The sequence below is a fragment of the Lagopus muta genome, chromosome 8 (assembly GCF_023343835.1).
Source record: "Lagopus muta isolate bLagMut1 chromosome 8, bLagMut1 primary, whole genome shotgun sequence".
Classification (NCBI taxonomy): domain Eukaryota; kingdom Metazoa; phylum Chordata; class Aves; order Galliformes; family Phasianidae; genus Lagopus; species Lagopus muta.
This window is the reverse complement of record NC_064440.1, coordinates 15,215,511-15,237,919: the sequence shown is the minus strand read 5'-3', so window position 1 is coordinate 15,237,919 and position 22,409 is coordinate 15,215,511. Positions and strand designations below refer to the sequence as shown.

At 40.4% G+C, this 22,409-nt stretch overlaps 1 protein-coding gene across 4 annotated transcripts in view; it reads left to right on the top strand.

Moving 5' to 3' along the window:
* RBMS1 (RNA binding motif single stranded interacting protein 1) overlaps positions 1-22,409 on the top strand; it is a 137,657-nt gene that overhangs the window by 73,926 nt on the left and 41,322 nt on the right. For all 4 annotated transcript variants that reach the window (XM_048953500.1, XM_048953498.1, XM_048953499.1 and 1 more), the window contains exon 2: positions 3,557-3,732. In XM_048953500.1, the coding sequence (XP_048809457.1) occupies positions 3,557-3,732 (176 nt within the window). The remainder of the gene's footprint in view (positions 1-3,556; positions 3,733-22,409) is intronic.

Below are 22,409 nucleotides of genomic sequence, written 5' to 3'. Positions count from 1 at the left end.
ACTATGTTCTACAGCTGGTTTTCCAGCTTCTGATTGTTCCCATTTCGCTTCTCTGCACAGAGAAGCAGGGGGCTGCCCTTCATGTGGGGCTCTCCCCAGGGAGCGAGCGTTTCCCTTCCTTTCCCTTCCCACCCATACCCGTGGGGTACAGCTGCTGCAGTGAGGCTGGGGTGGCTGGAGCCTCAGGGCAGTGACACCGCTGGCTGGGGCTGGGGGTGCTCACACTGCAATGTGCTGGGCTTCTCATTTAGTGTTGGGGGAGGTGATGGGAAGGATGCTGTCCTTGGGAATGAACCTGAGGAAGAAATGGGAAACCAGCATGGCGAGTTTGTTTGTTACCAGCAGGAATGTTATCACTAGGAAAAGGGACAGATACTCTTCTTCCTCCTCTGTTCCCGTCCAGTGTTTTAAGATGCAATTAAAAACAACATTTTTGCTTATGTTACATTACTGCAAGGTGTAGTGAAGCCCATGTGATAAAATCTTAAGAGCCGCTTTAGTTACAAGCTAGCAGCAGACTACAGTTTGTACAACAAACTATACAAAGCCCACAGTCAGTCTTGCAAAGCTTTCAGTCAATGTTCATGAAAGCTATTTCCAAACAAACAACCCCAACCCTTGGCCAGGTCTCCGCAGTCATCTTGCCAGTGAGTGCTGTATTAGCCAGGGGTGTGGAAAAAAGTCATGCATCCTCACTGACATCGCTGTGCTGGCACAAGCCCAGGTGGGGATGCAGCTGTGGTGGAGGAGGTGAGCTCTATTGGCTCAGCTTGTGCCATTGGGAGGTGATGCAATTGTGCCTGCAGAGCTGCCTCACTGAAGCTGGGCGGGGAGACACAAACTGCCCCAAACTGAGAAGGGCCTCTGGCTGTCAGGGTGTCTCTTCAGAAACTGAGCAGAAATAGTGGTTTGGATTTTAAGATGAAGCTTCAGCGTAAAAAGCATGTATGAACTGTGTGGCTTTCAGGAGTTGCTGGCCCTTTGGTAGCTGTCTGTGCTTGCTGGGCTGCAGGGTTCTGCAAGCTGCAGAAGTGTGTCAAGCATCTGTGTTTTGTGAAGCCTTTTAGGGCTGGTGGAGGTATGGGTTTGTGTGGAAGCAGTAGAAACCTGCTGTAAACTTTGGAAGACGACTGTAATCATATTTACATTCCCGTGGTGTTTGGATGTAACCACTAGCATAGAGCATCTTCGTGCTTAAACAGAAGTTTAAATTTTTCAGAACACAGTGTTTATATATTGCAGGAAGAGAGATTTAGGATTGCTGCTGTCTGTATACATGCACGCTTGCTTTCCTCTCTTGCTTTTGCCAAGCTGGGGATAGCACTGTACAGAACTGCAGTTCCACAGTGGAACAAACCAGAGCCTTAAAGGGCAAAACATTGCAAGAATTGAAAACCGAACTGAAGGTGCTGCAGAACAGAATGGAGGCTCTGGTAGTGATTACCAGTCGGCACTGTGACTGATGCGTGTGTGCTCGCTTCTCTAGGAGCTGTGTAGGTGTGCGTGTGGGGCAGGGTGCATGGCAGAGCCATGGCGCTGGGAACCTGTGTGAGTGGCTGTGAGAGCAGTGGCACTGCGCCATGTCTCTGCTCTGTCATTCTGCATTGCTTCAACACAGCAAGTAATTGCCTGGTGTTACGGGAAGCAGAGCACTCTGATGGCCTGACTCGTGCCACTGTAGTTAGTATCCGTCAATGTTTCCATTACAAACTTGGAGGGGAGGGTTTTATCTTGTTCCCATTTTAAATCAAACCTGGAAGAAATTCCATATCAGCTTTTCAGCTTGCAGTGTAAATCTTTTGAAAGAGAGTTGTTGTTTCTAAAACCATTGATTTAAAATAAATAAATAAATAAAATCATGCACACCACAAAGCAACAACAAAAGCACGAACCACACAAAACAGCTCAGTGGCAATGGAATACTGATAATCAGTTTTGGGATTTGAAATGATTGTGAATGCACTTCATTCTTTTTCTTCATTTTTTTCTTTCATTTTTAGCTCACTTCCATTAGGCAACAACATCATTTCTCCATATCAATGTTGATTGTTGATTTTGCATTGAGTGTGTGTTGCAGTTTGCTGTTCCAGGCTATTATTGCTGCATAATAAGCTTTGCATTGCACTGAATTAGAAGATTTCAAAACCTTCCCAGGGAAACATGAATAAGAAACATGTAATCAACCTGAAGTATCTGATCAAAGGCTTCTCTGCTTTGCTTCCACTCCCAATTTCATTCTGATTTCCCAAGGTTATCTCCCAAATGGTTTCACTTTCCTGGCTGAGGCTGTAGTTCCCTGAGCCCTTTGGAACCAAGGCAAGCTGTAGCCCCTCCTGTGTGCACGCATGGCTCCCTGGCTGGGGCAGCCTAAGCTGCGCCTACCTGCTGCAGTCAACCAAAGCAGGGTGTTAATTCTTCAGTTCAGGGTATGGCCACACAAGTGCTTGTGTGACTCCACAGAGGAGGGTGGCACAGGAGCAAGAGCAAAGGAGTCTACACTTGCACATCAGTGTTTCAATTTGTATTATTCTTTTTTCTTCTTTTCTTTTTTTCTGCATTACCTCTGCAGCTTGTAAGGATGTTCTTTGCTCTGAGCTTTCTGCGCTGTGGAGGATCAGACTTTTGCAGGAAGGGGGCAGCATGCAGAGGACCTTTTTGTCAGTGAGGATCTTGTGTATGGACTGCCTCCAACTGCAGCCTGAGCTGTAATGTTCCACTATTTCTCTCTTACAACCCCGTATACCCGGTTTTAATACTTTTTGTACTGTGACCTCCATACTGTTGCTTAAGAAAAGGATGAAGACTGCTCTACTGCAGATTTCCATATGGGCATTTTCTAGTTCTGCTGGGATCTGATTTTAAGAATAACTACATTAGATATTCTGAGAACTATGTGAAGTGTTTATGTGCTTATCTCCTTCTCAAACTTTGATTGTTTGGAATTATATGGTCTTCTTCTTGAGATTATTGAAATAACTCACAAATACTGAGATCAACAGCAGTAATTCCACAGAGGTGCGCAACTGAAGTCTATACCTTAAGCTGTCTGTGCTCTCTCTCTATCTTAAAAATAAATAAGATTGTGTCACGTGAAGTACTAAAAGGCAGCAGAGGAACGTAAGAGGCTTCTTATTGTTTTTATATTTCTGAATAGATGAAGGAAATACCATAATCTTCACATCTACCACAATAACCCTTTACGATGTGGAACAGTCTGAAGGAAATAAACGTAGTATGTACCTGTTAGAACAGCCTCTTTTTGTTTTTCTCATCAGATGCCACAACAAAGATAAAATCCTATGAGCAGCATTCAGCAGAGTTTATATATAACATAAATCTGTCGTGCACTGAGCGTGCTTCAACTGAGAGCTGGGTATGTCAGGCATGCCCACAGATCCTGTCCCAAACCCAGTGGAAAGTGGGTTTAGAATCCAGGAGTGACTACTGCAGCTGTAGCGCAGTGCTCCGAATGGCAACCAGGCTGCTGTAGACTGAGATAATGTGCATGCTGAGATTGCTCTCTGCAGTTCACTCTAACGCCCTTTTTCCTTTGCAGCAGTCCATTGTACCAGCCCACCCAATGGCTCCTCCTAGTCCCAGCACCACCAGCAGTAATAACAACAGTAGTAGCAGCAGCAACTCAGGATGGGATCAATTAAGTAAAACAAACCTTTACATCAGAGCACTGCCTCCAAACACCACTGATCAGGACCTGGTAAAATTATGCCAACCGTAAGTACTATGCTTAAATACAGATTACAAAATTATACCTTATAAGCTTGTAGTAGGTATGCTGAATGAGTGTTTGGATTATAAGGGGAGAAAAACTGATTTATTATTATTTTTGTTAATAAAACTCCACATCCTTTAGTATAATGGCAAGTTTCAGCTTCCATGGAAATTAATAGGAAAAAAATGGTTGTGGCAGTTTGGAGAAGCAAAGTATGTTTAAGTGTGGTGGTGAACAGAAGCAGTCTATTGCTTGAGCAAAAGTTATGGTCACCCAAACTGTTTCCTGATGCTGTTGATATGATGGATAAAAGAAAATTAACACCTGAGCATGAAACCTGTTATTAAGAACTTGCAATAGAAATTCTCCTCTGTTCACTGCTAACATAATCTGTTGTTATAAACTCCTCAAGCAATTGTTTGTATCACTGTAAATTATAATGTGTGTTTGAAAGTTTTATACTAGTTTCAGACTAATTTACATTGGCTGTACATTACTGTACAAATACATTCATGGTTTTAAAAAGTGGATCTGGACGAGAACACTTTCTGGTGCCTGGAGATCCAGGGAGACTTGGCTTAGCAGGAGGTTTTTAGGCGATGTTGTTAACATGAGATTTTTGCTTGTGTGAGATTTTGGGTTTGTTTCTTCATCTTTACAGCAGCACCTGCCTTTGAGTTACTTTTAAATGTGGGCCAGATCTCTAGAGACTGTGCTCAGTTGTGCTGTGTATATACTGTTTAAAATCATCTTAAATGTTTTACTGACATTTTAGAGCACTTAGCAATTCTGAAATGTGTAGTGCACTTTCTGAATCATTTTGAAATTATCTGGATCATATTTGTGCAGTGCTTCCTTTAAGTAAACATCCAGGTCCGTTCTGAATGAATGAAGAATCATTGGGATTTGTATATAACAGCACTGTCTGAAACTCTGAGTAATACTGTTTTCTTGTAGCAGATAAGGAACTATGGTATGTAAAGGCACATGCCTAAGATCACAACACTAGTAAGCAAAATAGCCAGGGAAATCTGCAAGTCTTGGATCCCAGCTTACACGAGATGCATTTGCTCTTTAACATTGCGAAAAATCTCTCATGTAGTTTATAGAGAATAATTTATGTTTTTCTTTTTTCAAATGAAACTTGGACTTTCAGGGTAGTGATAACATCAATGATCCTAGTATTATAATAAAGGCCACTTGCTATTGTGTCTTAAAAAAAAAAAATTCCATTTGGTCATTTTGTGGACAGTATATGCAATCCATATTATTCATAATTTATCTGACTTTGAAAGGATTTGTTGATAAAGCATACGTTTTTACACATTCCCATTTGATGATGGCCTCTTGTCACTTGAATTTTAGGTGGGTTTTTTTTGGTTTTTTTTTTTAATGGAAACGAACTTTTGCCTCCCAATTTTCATCTTTTGAAATGATGAAAAAGCTTTGGTTGGTGCACTCAGATTAGTGCAGAGTTAGGAGGTTATTTTGCACTGGAGATGTTCAGTAACTATTATTGTGTGATGGTTACTCCTGAATCTTTCTCTGAAGGCCTCTAGGAGATATCACTGTTACAAAATGAATTCTGAAGTGAATCTAAGCACTCTGAAGGTCATTGCTTTTCTTCCTCTGAGATGCTTTTCAGATAAACATCTGACTTGGGAGGAAAAGAAGCAACATTCTCCATTTCTGCTGAGGAACCAAGTGAGATATCCAGACAATTTAGGCTTAGAACATCTCTCAAAAATCTGGGTAATCTATTAGGAGCCTGGTACTCCTCTGCCAGTAGAGCCCCTTAGCAACTGGATGGATGTTTCAGTAAGGTAGAAGTGACTGCACTCTCTCTTCACAGAAAAAAATCACTGCTTTTTTAGACTATGAAAAGTTTCAGATGCAAAATCATTCCTTCCTACAAAGCTAAGCCTACAGGGTACAGAGGGCAAAGCGATTCTTGAAAGCACACCTGGTACTGTCCAGCAGTCTCTCCGAAATAACCTTTCTTCTTCAGATGCTTACAATTTTTGAAAACTTCATGAAATAATCTTTTCTGTGCATATCACTGAAGAGAGCTGCAGATATGTTCTGTGGTGTTGGAAATAGATTCTATTATTTACAAATTATAACCTTGGTGCTGAGCTCACTGTGGGGAATGGTTGGAGCTGCTTTGTGTACAGCAGAGAGCTGGCTGGCTGGCTGCAGCAGCTGTCAGTGGATGTACAGAAAAAATTCCCTGGCTTTGCTTTCTGTCTTGTTGTCAAACAAAATGGAAAAACACCTGTGGGCTGAGGAAATAATGTTTGAAGAACGTCATTGTCACTACAAATGCCAGATCTGAACAGATTTTCCCTCTCATCATCATGGACTTGTGTCATGCACTGCACTGAAGTTATTTTCAGCAACGATTATTGCAGTTTCGATAAAATCACCTGGAATACAATGTAGACAACTCTGCAGAGTTTTGTGTATGTGAGTCTGGCCACACAGAGACTTCGATTTCCTTAAGTCAGTATGTTTGCTGTAGTTCCTGCCCACTCCAAAATTAGGTAGTAGTGCTAATTTTGGCCATATTTATATTTGGGGTAATTATTTTTGGTGTATCACTAAAGAAACCTCTTATCAAATCAGAGAAGCATTGGGCCTGCTTTCCTATTGCAGCACTGCTGTGCAGTGTTTATTGCACAGTAGCAGTTGCAGTTAACAAAGCTGCCTACCTGTAGGTCTGCTTGCTACTTTCACCCATGTGGTTCTTTTTGGTGCGGTAAGGTGAAGCTTTCTCCTCTTTTCCAAGGCTTGAAGAGCATGCTCTGATGTTGCAGCAAAGGCTTACCTGGGAGCACAGCTGTCTCCAGGCAGCATTACTGCTTTGTGTGGGCAATGAAGCTGCCATGTTTCTGAATAGTGCATTCGGCCTCAAGCCTGCTGCTTCTGTTCTGCATGGAGAAAACAAATTTCTTCATAGCAGTCATGCCAGGAGCAGAATGAGATAGGTGTTGTGTTTGCAGCAGGAATGTCACAACAGCCCTGACTGTAAGGGGACAATGCCTGAGTCACCCCATCTGTGGGTGCTCACCATTGGCAACGTGAGGACAGGCAAAGCAAGCAAGCAGCTCAGCGGCCCACAGATGCATCTCCTCTGTGGGAGGCTGCATGGGAAAGATTGGCTAAATAGGATGAGAGCAGAGGAAGGAGAGATGGGAGTAGCAGCCTGCGGGGGAAGCCTACAGGAAGCTGCCCAACCTTAGCAGTGACCGTGGGTGCAGAGCAGTTTCGGCAGCTGCTTGCTCTGCTCCCCTCTCCCTCCCACCCAACTCTGCAGTACAGTTTCTTTTCCCAAATGACAGTCTGTGCTAAGTCCTGCCTTGCCCCACTGCTTTCACAGGGCTGCTGGAGCAGTGCTTCCTTGCTGTGGGGCAGTGGACAGTGCCTGTGTGATGCACCTTGGCCAGCTGCTATCTGAATTTTTTTTATTATAAATTCATTATTTAGGCTTTACTTGTATATTCATACTCATTGACTACTCATTCACTTCTTGCAGCTTATTTAATATCTGTATCTCTATAAAAAAATCATTTAGTTAACTTCACTGAAGTCATTGAGAACTGCTTATGTGATTAGGGACTTCAGTGACTGGGTCTTAGGAGACCTACTCATGATGCAGCATGCCTTCCTCCTTCTGACAGCCCCCAGTCCCAGGGTGAGATTTCAAGCTCTGAGTTTCAGCCCAGGTTCCACCTGTTCAGTTCAGTGTAAATCATTGAGCTGGCCCAGCCTCTGGGCTGCTCCCTTCCAGGCAGTTTGTTTGTTCTCTGTTGCTTCTATTGGGCTGTTTGTCATCTATATATAGTTTTGAAATTGGTTTTTGCTCTGGACAGTTTCACTCAGGCCTTCTCCCTTAAATTATTGCTGGATGATTATAATGTAGATGTTTAATAGGATTACAGTAAGGATAGCAGCTACTTTAAGGTAACAAAGTTAGTGATACAATTACCACGACAGACCATTGGTCTGTGCCTAGGCAGTCAGAATGTAAAACCAGATCCTTGTGGTGGCTGCCTTTGCTCTGTGTGCTTTGAGAAATCATACATCTAGCTGAGAGAGTATTTAAGGACTCTTTCCTAAATATTCAACATAATGAACACAGGCACAAATAAAACAAATGGCAGGCTGATGGCTCTTCTGAAGCGTTTGGGTTGCGTGTGCTATCCAGTAGTGTTTCCACAGCATAGGAACTTTTTTTAAAATATGCATACTCCAATGTCTCCCTGTATGGGGGCAAGAGCATCTAAGAACTGCTTCAATTCCTTTTTCTTAATAAAATATTTTTTGTCAAGTCATGTGACAGCCATTAGTGTATTAACATTTTCACATTCCATGCTTCTCATGTAATGGTGACCTCTCCCTGTGCTGCCATTTCCCATTTCCTTCAAAAATGTTCAGTGCTGAGAAGTTGTGAACTGGAGCACAACATCTACTGTAGCTGGGAGCTGTCATCACTGCAGTCAGTTAAGAGCAAGAAATCTACTAATTTTATTCAGGGTATCTCATTAGAAATGAGACAGGTCTGGGCTTTAGGAAGCAATCCAACCATCTTGTGTGCTTAACTCCTTTAAGGGAGAGGTCTTGGCAGATGGCTGCTGCTCCATTCACAGTCTGAGAGGTCTGTAGCACATGATGATGACTCCTTTAGAGGTGGTGCAGGGCAGGGGAAGCTGACTTCAAACCCAACCTCTCAATTTCTATTTCTTAAAGTATTTTCTCTTAGTTCCTTTCTCTTTTATTTCTTTTTTTTTTCCCTTGCGTTTTTCTTTCATGTGTTGTCTGTCAGATGCAGTGAATTATTGCATTAATAGTTATGTGAAACAATATTTCATGTCATGTAATTGTGATACATCTGTCCCTGCTACAGCTCCTTCAGAGATCAGTTTTAGCACCACTTATACTGCAGGAGGAGCCTGTCCTTTCTTTTTCTTTTTTTGAAGGAAAAGAAGTCCCCTGCAAATGAGTTCATTTACAGCCTTATGGATGCTTTAATGTTTTAAGTAGGATTATTGCAAGCATCTCTGAATAAATAACACCTAGTTTACAGAATATCTTTTGGTTGTAGGAGGGGGTGAATTCTTTAGCAACTCAGCAGCACGTGATCTGTAAACGTTTGGCTCTGAGCTGTGCGCTGAAAGCATCGTCATTTGCTTTATTCCTTCTTCAAGGACTGTGACATGATTTGGGCTTTGCTCAGTATGTGCAGTCTGCAGCAGGATTCCTTGAATTGTAGTTTTTCTACTAATTTGCTCTTTGGAGCAATCCTATTGTGGGGGATGGCAGAGATTCGTTGCCCAGCCCTCAGCAGGGCAGGACCTCTGTAACGCTGCCATCTGCCACGTGTGTGCAGATACTCAGCTGATGAGCTTTTAATAGGTTGGTGTCAAAAGGGAGTATCCTTTTCCTGTTGCGGAGATGAAATAGCATTGGTTTTGCCTCCTTCACCCACTGGTTGTGATCTAGAGGCTGCATAGCTCAGTGCTGTCAGGGCCTGACTTCTACAGCCAGGGGTGAGATATTGGTGTGTTGTGCCATGGGAGCTGTGCCTGACTGCAAAGGTGATGGTGGATGGGAACTGTGATTTCCTCTATTTTTCAGTAATTGCCTTCAGCAGTCACAGTATTACAAAGCAACTTGATGCAAAGAATCTTTCTGTCTTTCTGTCGTTCCTTGAATTTGCCCTTTAATGAGACAGAAATAAAAATCAGCCATGATGAAATGAAACCTGTGCTGAAATCCTCTCTGAAGAGTTCCAGGGTGGGCTTTTTTTTTTTTTCTTTTTTTCTCTTTTTCTTTTTTTCTTTTTTTCTTTTTTTCTTTTTTTCTTTTTTTTTAAGAACAGTAATACCTTATTCTAGATTATCATCACAAGTAATCTAATTTGAGAGAGATTGAAGAAAAAAAAACAAGTTATTTTTAGAAGTCCTACCCTCTGGATGCAGAAAATCTCTTGAGATCTCTTCAATTCCAAAGAAATGTGATAGCTTTAATTTTCTCTTTACTTTTTATGATCAAACATGAAGTTTAAGCAACAATTGAATTTTTTCTAACGCAGTATTGCATGCAGTGGCAGTAGCTTAGCAGCAGGCAGCTGTTCCCCTTTGCACCTCCTAAATGCAAGGAGTGGCTCCGAGTGCACAGAGCCGCCCTCGAGCTACACAGGCAGGGACCCAGCGATTGCACAAGCCCGTCTCCCCCTGGAGCTGAGAGCTTGGTTGCAGCGTGGGGCTGGAGAGGAGGTGATCCCATGGAATTTCCTCTAGGAAGTGGGGGCGAGGGGAGGGGAAGGAATGCTTCAGTCACAGCTGCTTGTAAAAGGAGCGCTAGGAAAACAGATCTGCAGAAGTTACCACCGTGGAAGATCTCTAGCTGGGAAACAAAAAGCTGATTTGGTAGCGTAGGGCCTGTAAAATGTGTAAGCATTTGCAAGTCTGCAGGTATTTGTTCTACAGAGATGAGACCCTTGTTCACTATCACAGAGCCGCAGGAAAAAAAACTGTGGCAGCTGCTGGAATGCCTTTGATCAGGGTCCCAGTCCCAGTTCCCCCTCCACTGTGATTGGGGCCGGTCTCAAATGGTAGGTGATAGCACCACAGTTGTTCATCAGAATAACCAGTAATTCAAGAATGTTTCTGAGGTGGAGTGCTTAATTTCAGTGGATGACTGGAAGTGTTAACAAGCACTAGTGTGTTCTTTAGTGGATCCCATCAGGTGGATGGCAAACACTGTCTCTCACTAATGACTGAGGCGGGAATCTCTCTCAGCCTAGAGCCTGGGTTTGTTCTGCTCCAGCATGCTGACGTGAAGCTTTCCTTTCCCTTGGAATAGCATCGAGCTGAAAGCACAGTCTGTATTTGCAAACTGGTTCTCATTCCTGATGTCTCATATCTCATGCAGTTTCATATAACTTAGAAATCTTGTGAAGTCTGGTTGCTTGCTGAAGGTTCCTTCTGCTGAGCTCTGAATTATGTAATGTTAACTCCTTGAAAGGAAGAAATGAGCCGGCTGAGGCTGACACGTTTTAAGACCAGCCTCTTTTTTTTTTTTTTTTTTGTAACCTTTCAACTGATTTTCCTGTCACATTGGTGCCGAGCTGCATTTACGGTTCAAAAAAGTAACACTCTTAGATTGCATGACATGCAGATAATAAACATCTGTATTTTACCTATGGAATGGAATCAGTAGTGAATGTAGGTAAACAAGTCAGTTCAGATCTGCTACATCTAACAAAACTTTTAACTGAGGAAATCAGTGTTTACACTGAAAACAAACAAACCAATGAAGATGAACAAACATGCCAAAACATCAGACCCAGATCCTCAATTGTTTTCCCACAACTTCCAAAACTCTGTCCTTGTTTTTACATCCAACAAATGTCTACTGCCTCAGTTCAGTTTGAATAGTGCCTTCCCCAAAACAAACTGGAAAACAAAATTTTTAAAGGGCTGTTGGGAGAAGAATTCACATTTCATCAGTTAGGTATGTAATCTTTGCAGGGAGATGTGCAGAAAAGAGTCAAATTTTTAATTTGGATGTTGATAATGTTATGGTGCATGGAAATGGAGGAAGAAGCACCAATGTGAACACACAAAGAGAAGACTTTGATTTCGGGTTTGTTTTGACACTGCTCCTAGTACAAATATTCCACTTGAAATAACCTATGTGGGCCAAGTTAATCATTAACAGAACCAATTTCAGGAGAACTGTGCTCAAATTCATACTGCTGTAATAGCCTTCAATTTCCATTTCTTCTCTCGCTCACTTTAAATTTTTTTTTTTTTTTTTCAGAAGAGGTGAAATTTGAAATCTGTTGCTTTGCTGCCCTGAGATAAAACCCCCAAGATAAAAATTGTGCCTTATTTCACTTAATGATTTGGTTTTTAAGATAATAATTACGTTACTTGAGTAATTTAAATAGTGATTTGTAATTTCTACTATTGTCATGGAAAAAAAAATGCAAAATTCTGTGTTTGTTTTTCTCTGTGTTCTGTGCAGCTATGCAGTTGCACTTACTATCTTTAAAAGACAAACTAGTCGGTCACTGTTTCTGGCTAGGAGAAGATGGTTCTCAAGGTGACTTTTTGTTTCAGATGCAGTCACTAACAAGATTTGGGAAGTCCTTCGGAACATAAACAAGTTGTTCTGGAGTGTTAATAAGGATTAACACTGGAACAGGCTGCCCAGGAAGGTGGTGGAGTCTCCTCTGGAGATGTTCAAGACCTGCCTGGATGCCTACCTGTGCGACCTACTGTAGGGAACCTGCTTTGGCGGGGGGGTTGGACTCGATGATCTCAGGAGGTCCCTTCCAACCCCTACAATTCTGTGATTCTGTGATTTTTTTTTTCTGTAGTGTCTGAGTGAATGCAGTAGTGAAATAAGTGTTCTGGTCACAGAAGATATAAAGCCTTGCTTCATACAAAGAAATGAATACTGAAGAAATCTGAAATATTTTATTTGCAAGCCCTAGATGTCAGAAATAAAATGACCTAAGCCTTAGAAGAGCCAAGACACTTCTGGCTTTGGGGATGATGCTGATATGGGAACTTAAGAACTTTTGGAGTCTGGAAACCAGCAGAAAGTTGCACTTCAGTACATGGTTCAATTTATTTATTATTTGTTTATTTATTTAGCTTGTATATGAAATTTCCAAAGAATTGGTGTTTCTCGCTTCTTTCATTTTGTATTAATGAACCTCACAGAGAACGGAAAGCTCACATATGCCTCCAAGACAATGGTGAGCTTAATTTCTGTTTATCTGCAGTGTGCTCACAAACACAAAATCCTAGAAAGCACCAGGCACCTGCAGGAGCCCACAGCTCCTATTGCCAGCATTAGGATTTAAAACCACTTAGCACTCCATAGCTTGGACTTAGTATTTGTTTGACAGCAGAAAGCTGAGCTTTTCAGCTACGCAATTGCAGTGTGCCAGATAAATTCTGTGCTCTCTGGCTTGTTCTTTTTTTTCCAATCTTCTTTCGACCTGTAGCTGTGCAGTACCCTAGAGCAGGAGCCTCCCCTGAATAACATAGCTGTGCAATGGGGGGGCTGCTTGGTGGAGAGAAGAGACTTTCCCTGCCAGGCGTTTGAGCATCAGCTTGGTGTGGTATCCTGAGGAACTGACAGAGCATTGTCTGTTCCCTTCTTCATGTTGCTGTTTGTAGATCTGAAAATGAGTGTTTGTAGATTACCTGTGTTTTGTTTCTCAGATATTTCATATTCAACACTCCATGCTTGATGCTTGGTTTTGCTGTGTTGCAGAATGGTAGTAGGCTTTGTCTGAACTTTGTTATTAAGGGTTTTTTATTTGTTGCCAAAGGTTTATTTGCTGTATTTTGAAGATCTCAAATACTTAGAGGGAATGTATTCATCCCTGTTCCTTTTTCCAGGTGAGAATCACAGCTTACAGGGCTTTCGTGCTGCAGTACAGAGGTATGTAGTATGAGAGAAAAGGCCATTAGCCACGATTGCCACTGAAAGCTATTTATCGTCATACCATGGACACAGCAGGAACATACTCTTTACTATGCAAATGAGGATCAATTCTTTTTGAACGTCTTCCAAATATTCAGAGCTATGACATTATAAAAATACACAGTCATCTGTCCCCTTCTGTTTCTTCCCAAGTGAATTGCATGTTACTTTGTTTCATGAGAAATTATAAAGGCCTTTCCACTCATTTCATTAATTGCTTATGCAGTTAAATATTTCTTGATTCTCTTTGAAGTGTAGGAGACTTGCTCTGAATTGTAAGGTTTTACAAATATTATGAGATATTTTGGAAAACTGGCTGCCTCAGGAGACGGGTCAGCTCTATCTGTCACTGACCAACTCCTTCTCATCTAACGCTTGTGCTGAGATTGCCGTAATGACACAAGCTTAGTGTTCTGGACAACTGAACTGGGTAGAATTGATAAGATGCAAAAAATTTGTAGGTTTTGGTAGATTGCAGGTCCAAATTGTTAAGATACTCTTGGGTAGATAGGTGGAGTAAGGAAGTTTTTTGAGTCTGATTCTTTTTTTTTGATAGAATGGAAAAATTCTTTTTTCCTCTTGTTTTCCTCTTTTCCTTGTTTTTTCCTCTTAAGTTTCCATTTAGTCACTAAATTTTGTATTGAAGCAAAGATGTGAAGCAAACTCCATTGATCTAAACCAGTATGGAACATGGGACTGCTGCTTCATTTTGATGGATTTTTGGTCTTTTGTATTGAAGATGCTACTTAAAATTTAATGATTAAGTGATAATGCCTGTATTTTCAAGTCAGAGTCCTCCATGTGAACTCATTTGGGTCCAACCCCCTTTAATCTATTTGGAACCCGTGGTTGCAGGTGAAACCTGAGCAAGATGCTACTTTAAAGGGTACCATATAGTTTTGAAAGTAATGTTAATTTATTTATTTTTTTTAATCCCATGAGGTAATTTTATTAGAAGTGAAACAGAATATATCAAAATATATTGTAGTGAACCAAGATGCTTAATTTTTTAAAGCTGACCTGAGGTGTACTTTGAAAAAATACCAGAAAAGCACGTCTGTTTATATATAAGATCTCACCACAGAAAACTTAGTTAATTATTATTATTATTATTTTTTATGGAGAAAGAGAAATTAGGTTCTATTTCTCTGGATGAAAATTAACGAGTCCCTATGACAGAAGACATCCCAGTGCCCTGAGGGTGTTGTAGCATTTTTCTCCCTTTCACAGTAGTTGGCATGCTTGCTTTGTCCTTCCCTAAGTGAAGGGAGGGGGAGGAGAGCATCTTCAAGTGCAGTGGAAAGAGTGAATTGTTGTAATTTTGCCTTGTAATCCAGAAGGGATACTTCTGAGGGCAATGTTTTTTCTGTTCACTGGTGTCCTTTCCAGACCTCCATTTTGTTCAGTGTGGCAGAATTTGCTGGAATGTTAACTGTTCCTCAGGGATTTAGCTGGATTTGTGTTTGGGTCTTGTGCCTTCCTCAGGACCTTGTGGTTGTCTTCTGCCCATGCTTGTGCCTGAGACCCCGCAGAACTCCTGAGCTTCTGCGGGGATGAGGAAACATGAGGTTGTTTCTCTTGAGTTGCTTTCCTGTCTCCGAGGTCAGCGTTTGGCTCCCCTGCTTTTTTTGTCAGGCAGTTCCCTGACATACATGTCGCCATGTACACCATGTAGAATATTACAGGCAGGGTCTTGGTCCTTTCCTAGTAATAATTAATTTGCTTCCCCAAAACCTCCCTGTTGACTGTAAGATGTGTGAATCTGTTGTTTCTTCCTTTGATTTCATCTTGAGGGTGTGGATTCTTTTAATCCCAAAGATAATTGAAGAGAAACAAAGTATCATTAAATTTCTCTTGGCTGAGTCACTCGGGGTCTGTGAGCTCATCTCCCTGGCCTTCCCACACAGCATTTCCGATACGCAACTAGCCCAGTGTGTGCAGGAAAGGCTGTAAACTGACCTAGATACTCTTTAACTCTTTACTGATGGGTGGATTTGTGGCACTGGATACAGCCGTTGCCTCTTAGTGTTCTCAGTTCTTTCTGGGAAAGAGATCTGTCTGCTACATTTTCCTGCTTTTGAGAGATTTTCATCAAAAGTAATTTAAGATTGCTGTTTGGATTGGTTTAAACATCTTGTTTAGATAATTTGATTAGGAAATTAGTGAATGAGCTGTTTTAGAATCTGAGGTATAAACACCGAGATGCATCTTCAAGTAGAGGTTATATGTTTGTATAGCACTTTATCACTTCCAAGAAAAAGATCGTTTGCTCTCCTCCTACAGGCAAAGGAATGGTCATCTCATCCTCTCAAAATATAAAAGAAAAAGGATCTGTATGGGTTGGCAAGCCCAGAAGCACTGTGACCACGCTATATGAACTTACCTTGATGTCCTGTGTTAGAAAGTTGTCATGATATGCATCATACAGAGTTATGCTGACTTTGGGCTTGTCCATTAGCTTGTGCTAGTGCACTGGCTGGGTGATTTTTCCTGGCTCTGTATCAGAATGTGTTTTTTGGTGTTCTGTGTTTGTGAAATTGTCCTGCCTGTTCCTTTTAAGCAATACTGAATCTGTGTCTTACTCTGCTATCTAAGCTTGCAGTTGGTGCAATTAGCTGCATGATAGCAGTTTTCTCTAAGTTCAGTTGGTCCCAGTCTAAGTCCAGTGTAGTCCTCCATGCACAGCTACCCGTGGGCTGAGTTCTTCCTACCCAGCAAGTATTAACTTCCCTTTTCTGTCTTCCTCACTGTGAAACCCAGCCCATCAATGCAAGAACTCTCAGCATACTGGCTGAAGTGGGACATTTGATTTACCCTTCCATGGTGCTGTCTGACATAGTCATTAAATAAAAAATAATAATAAAAAAAAATCACTAGAGACAAGAGTCTGGGGGATCAAATTTGTTTCAGTCAGCTCAGGCATATTCTACATGACTGTCTGGTAATGCAGAGTGCACTGTGTCTGTACGTCTGCCTGCAGCTTGGAAATAAGAGTGGGCTGAATGTGTGGTTGTTCTAGAAGACTTTGGTTGTACTTGGCTAGCTATTACAGTGATGGGATCAGAACAGGTTAATGGTGTTGTTAAAGAAAATGGTATTTTTAAGCTACCAAAAGCAAATTTTCAGATAAGTATGTATTACATTTTCTTTGCAAAACTGCAGAAATCAAGTTCTGCCTCCTGCTTGCTTCAGTCAACGTTCCAAAGACTGTCTATCTGAAGCAGTATGAAACTGAGGAAGTGTCATTGAATGTGACCTGATGCATCAGCTGCAAAGGTTGCATGTTAGATTTTGTGTTACTTCTTGTGATTGCTTATGTGTTTCAAATTCGCCAATAGGCTGATAGAATTTTTTTTAACACATAACACTCTTGTGTCTCTATCTCAGCACTTAATACTACTGCAGACATCTTTTCAACAGAGCCATGCAGCTATAATCAATAATATGTGAGCTGATGTTTCCGCTCAATAACGTGCAGCCACTTAAATGCCTTTCTGAAGCATTTTGACCCCAGAGGAAGCTACTTTAGTCCAGCTTTTTTCCCCATTGAAATGGAGATATTTGCTATTCAGCACAGTTGGGATGGAGAGTAGAGAAACATATTCAAATAGGGATCAAACCTACATGCTGTGATGTTAAGGGGGCAAGGCCTCTGGAAAGGTCTAGCAGAGATTTTGAATAATTTGTCCACTTAGTGCCATTTTAGCATGATTGACATAAAGTTACCAGAAATTAAAGGAGATCAGATTCTAATATTAATTTTACAGTTGCTTCATAATGAGGTGTTAATTCCAGTATTGAATAGCTGTTGAAAGTAGGATGTTATTACGAGTATTTCATAAAAGAATCACTGTTCAAATGCAGTTCAGTGGGCCTAGAAGTTACTTGAACGTATTGAAGTGTTTTGTTTTTTTCCCTCTTCTGCCTTCCAGAAAGGAGAGGGGCAGCCAGCACTTCCCAAGATTGGGTGATAAATCAGTGCAAGATTCAGTCACAAATAGATATCTTTGTCTCGAAGGTATTTTAATCCAGCAGCTTGGTTTGTGCTGTTGTTTTTATGTCGTCTTAGTATTATAAAGACAGAACATATTAAAAAAAAATAAAAATAAAAATACTAATGATGGGTATTATTCCAGTGACCAAGCATCTTCCCTACAACAATATATGCAACAATAAGCATTGTGTGTGTACATACATATAGTATGCACTTATATGTGTATATATTTATATAATACATGAGGAAGTTTTTTGTTGTTTGGAGCTCATGAGTTGGTCAATGCATTGAAATGAGATGTGGCTGACTGTGCCCTTGTGCTTTGGCAGTCCCCAGTTGCATGGCTTTAAAGTCTTGGCCTACATATTCTTTGGGGCATTGCTTATTTACCTGGAAGGTATTAGATTTGTTTAGTGACCTTTCCTAGATGTGATACTAATAGGCAAGAATAAATTAAAGAGTAATCTTCTGCAGATATACAGGCTTGTAGCATTAATAAGTGCCTGTCTGTCTGTCTACCTAGATAGCAGGTAGTCTAATACTGCCTTGGATTGTAGCCAGAATAACACCTTTTGATTGATACTGTTCTGACTAAAGGGAAAAAAGTATTGGTAAATGATGATAAATTATATTTTCCCCTTGACTTTCCTTTCCACATGAAAAAGTAATATACTTAGAAAAAAAGAACACACACAAAAAACAAACCAACAAAATAAAGGACAATGCATTACATGCTGAGAATGAGTGAGTTTGGCTTGCTTAGGTGGAGGGGACAGAGGAATTAAAAGATGGGGGAAAAAAAAAGTCTTCAGGTGTACAGTCTATAGACTAATTTGTGCTCCAAACCTGATCTGTACTACTTAGCACAAGCAAGAGAAAGGAGTTATAAATTATGAATAACAAGAACTGCTCTCTTATGTCTTCTTAGTTTTATTCTTTCAAGCTGTTAGTGTAGGCTCTGCAAAATTGGTGAGGCTGGAATTTGCCAAGATTTATGCCTGGGTGTAGAAATACAGCCTTACTTTCAGATTAAAGCAGCTAGCAGTGGTAAATCAATACATGCAAGCCTGCAGAGCTGCCATGAGCTTGGCTCATAAATACGCATTAGCATTTATCTGAAGTTTAATTTCTCATCTTCCCAAATCATTGTCTTGATTAGCGATCATTTTTCAGTAATGAGAAAGAAAAAAAAAAAGGGAGGGGGGTGGTGGATAAAAGGAATTGCCAGACTGTAGAGATAATATTCTGGACTTGTAATTTAAACCTGTTCAGAACTTTATTATTTTGCTTGCAAATGAATTATGGTTTTCAAAAACCCCTGACATCTTTCATGCTCTCATGGCTGTGTGAAACTTTATGCTTTCTAATGTTTTTTATATTCTTCCTGTGAGCCACATAAGCCATGGTAATTTATTTTCAAATATTTTTTTTTTTTCCAGCTTTTGATGGGGGTCTGTTTAAAATGTGGGCTTTTTTCTGTATTTTGCTGTTTATGCAGACATACTTGTGTCTGTTCTGTAGTGTTAAGATAGGACACCAATATTTGCTTTCTTAAAGTGGCACAGCTTTGTTGTATCTTATAGCTGTAAGAAGCTGTGAGCCCTTCCCTTGTCAGCTGATTTAGAGGCAAAGTGCTGCAAACTGCCCTAGAAAATTATTCTGTGTTTTATTTCACTAAGAATAACTGTGTGGTGCTGAAAAGTGGGTTAACTGAGAATTCCAAAGTCTTTATTTATGTATTTATTTAGAGGATTCTCCAAACTTTGCTTTGCTGAACTGGTGCCTGAATGGTGCAGACTGGACTGGGGAGTGCAGGCTGCTTTGCAAAGCAGGATGCAAGAGGCAGACATCTTGTTTTTTTCTGCTGATGTACTGTCTACCAATCATTTTATTGCGTGAATGTCTTCGTGGGTTAATTAGTTTCTGATAATTCTGTGACTTGTTTGTGATAGTCTGATGAACAACTGAACAAATCATTTTTGTATTAAAAATCCTGCTTGGTGTTTTATGCTGAAGCATTCTATTATAATTTCACTGTAAGAGTACTTTGTATCCGTCACAACGTACTGTGGTAGAAGTAGTGTAGCATTAGTTTCTTAGCCATTCGATCTAATAATAATTTACACACATCATTTCATGTTCTATCCAACTGTAAAATATGTTCTTTGGGGAACAATGCCCCATATTTTATTTTTACAAAAACAAATGGCTGTAGTTGTCTTACACTAATTTGATCTTTAAGCTCAGTAGCATGCTGGCAGGAAGTAATGTTTTTAGTGTCATCCATCTATGCAAAAAGATGTTTGAAAGCTGAACATGAGTCTGTGAAGTACACGGGTTTCAAAATATTTCTCACATCAGTCCTACCATAGGTAAATGGAAAAACTCCTAAGTATGGTGGCAAAAAGAAGGTAGAAAGTATTTACTGCTAAATGTCGATTTCACAAACTGTAAAGATGATGATAAACATAATTTCCTCTTCTTAAATAACAGGTGCTTTGATTAACGCATTGCTGTGATTTATTTTTTTTTCCCTCTTCTGTTTAGGAGGAAGAATGCTATGGTTACTTAGACAATATTTGCACTTCAAAGTGTGTCAAAGAGGCAAATTCGTTTGTGTTTCTGATAGGTTGTTTATCCTGCTTAACCTATAAACTGTGGAGTAACAAGGCTACTGAGCTGATAGACAGCCTAGCAGATGGCTCAGAGATTACAGTAAATCACATCAGCTTGTCAGAAGTCAGGCTGGGTTACTGCAGGGGCAGCATCTGTAAGAAACGCCGAGTGGGATCAGTTGTCTAAGTTCCTTGCTTGAAATTTCATTTTTCTTCGCAGCGTGTAACCTCTTCCTTCTTTTAGTGTTGCTAGTACAAACACTTTTTGATTACAGTTCAAACAGATGTGTATAAATCAGCAAATTTGGGAGCGGCCTCTCGGTATCCTGGCTTTCGTAAGACTCATGCAGTTTCTCCCTGCCATTGAGTTGAGCGTTGTGATCTCACTAGCCTATGAAATCTTAAGTGGAAATTAAAGATGAAGTGACTAAATTAAGTTGAACAGCTTGCTGCTATCCTTGTGTTGAACATCACAAGTATCTAGTATTTGGTTCACTTTATGGTTATATGAAAATTGAAGAGTGTAATTTTCAAAAGGGATTAGCATGAGTGACCTCTTCTAAATGCTGGCTAATAAAGGCATAACGCTGTGAAGGCAGGGAAGTCAGTGTGTTGCTAACTTCAGTGAAAATACCACGTATTTAGTAGTCGAAATCATGTTGCAGCTGAGCAAAGATAGGTTGATAAAGATAGGGCTTGGTAAATCTCACCCCAAAGTGTGGGTGATTATTAATCACAGTTTTGCTAAATATCTGTATTCACATCTTTAGTGAAATGACTAAGGCAACAGATGCTTGTAAATCCTTCAGAATTTACCATGCTTGTTTTTAGTTTCTGAAATTTGCATTTAATTAATTTACATTTCATTCGAAATTACATTTATTTTTAATTTTGAAATTAACAAAAAAAACCTTCACCACCCACCACGCTACTGTAAAGATTTTATACTTAGGATTTTTGGTCTCTCATTATTTCCATTCTCCTGTTCTTACGTTCTTTTCACACAGTGCCATCAGTTGAATCCTTCTCAAGACCTGATGGAGAGGAATACCTGATGGAGTTGCAAGGGGTTATAACTCTATAAGCTATTTGAGGGGGAGGTTTCATGGATGTTTTTTAATATGATCTTGACATCACAGTAGAAAAGAATAACTGCCGTTCATAGAATCATGTAATAACTGGAGTTGGAAGGAATCTGTAAGTATCACTGAGTCCAACTCCTGGCTCCACACAGGACCACCCAAAAGTTAGACCATATGTCTGAGACTGCTGTTCAAATGCTTCTTTAACTCCAGCAGCTTGGGGCTGTGACCACTGCCCTGAGGAGCTGCTCTATGCCCACTGCTCTGTTGGGCATGGAGCCTCTCCCTTATCCCCAGCTGCCTCTCTTCTGACAGCTCCATGCTGTTCCCTCGGGCCCTGTTGCTGTCACAGAGAGCAGAGCTCAGTGCCACTCTCCAATAGCTTTTATGTCCTTTCTGTACTGTGATGCCTGAACAGCTCACAGGTGAGCTGTGACCACACCAGTGCAGTATAGAGAGGGACACCCCTTCCCTTGGTTGGTGGCAATGCCATGCTTGATGCACCCCATGGTGCTCTTGGCCTTCTTGCCTGCCTGGGCACACTGGTGACTCATATGCTCAACTTGCTGAGCAAAGCCATCAAATCCATTTCTATATATTGCAAAATCCTTAACGTAATGAAGAAAAAAAACCAAACAAGTAAACCTGGTGTTAGACTTTTTCTATTTTTTTTTTTTTGTGATTTAAGATTGATGGAGAAAAAATCTCTTCAGGGAGTTGTTGGAAATCTGTTGTTTTGCCACAAACACTGGGAATGCTGCTTTAGAGTCAACTGTAATAAGTCTTAAATGTTTAAAATGTGTGGAGGCACTATAAAAGCAATTTTCCTCCATTGCACATTGTAATACAAAAAAGCGCATTGTATGCATTGTACAGTGCTTCATACTTTTAAGATCATCAGTAAATTTTGCAAGAAAGAACATGCTAATTGAAAAACCTTTGCAAAATAGAATAAGAATAGCTGTAGGATACTAATGGCACCCTTCTTTTCCTTGACTTTTATTCAGTTTCTATGCAATGGATGGAGATTATTCACATCTCTATAGAACAAGAGGAAGCAAACATTTCCTGATTCTAAAAGCATTTATTTCCTATCCTCACAGATCATACTCTGCTAAATCACAAAATAACTACTTTTAAGAAAACAAAATGGGTAGCTGAAAAATAATCTCAAAAACCTTCTTCCTGTGTGTCTCACTTTTCTATTCATTACAGTTTTGAAATCCTGGTTCCTTTTCAATATAAGAAATAGATACACTTGTGTAGAGCCAGAACACTATAAAACCTATTCATAAAATACTACTTTTTATCTTCCTACTTTTTATGTTACAATGAATATTGTCCAAGAAACTAAGAAGGCATCTGTTCATACCACTCTGATAAGAATTGTACGTGTCCTTTATGCTAAGCATCTGCTTTTATAAGGACGGATATCTGCAAGGGTTGATAGCATATCTGATTTTGCATCTGATTTTGCC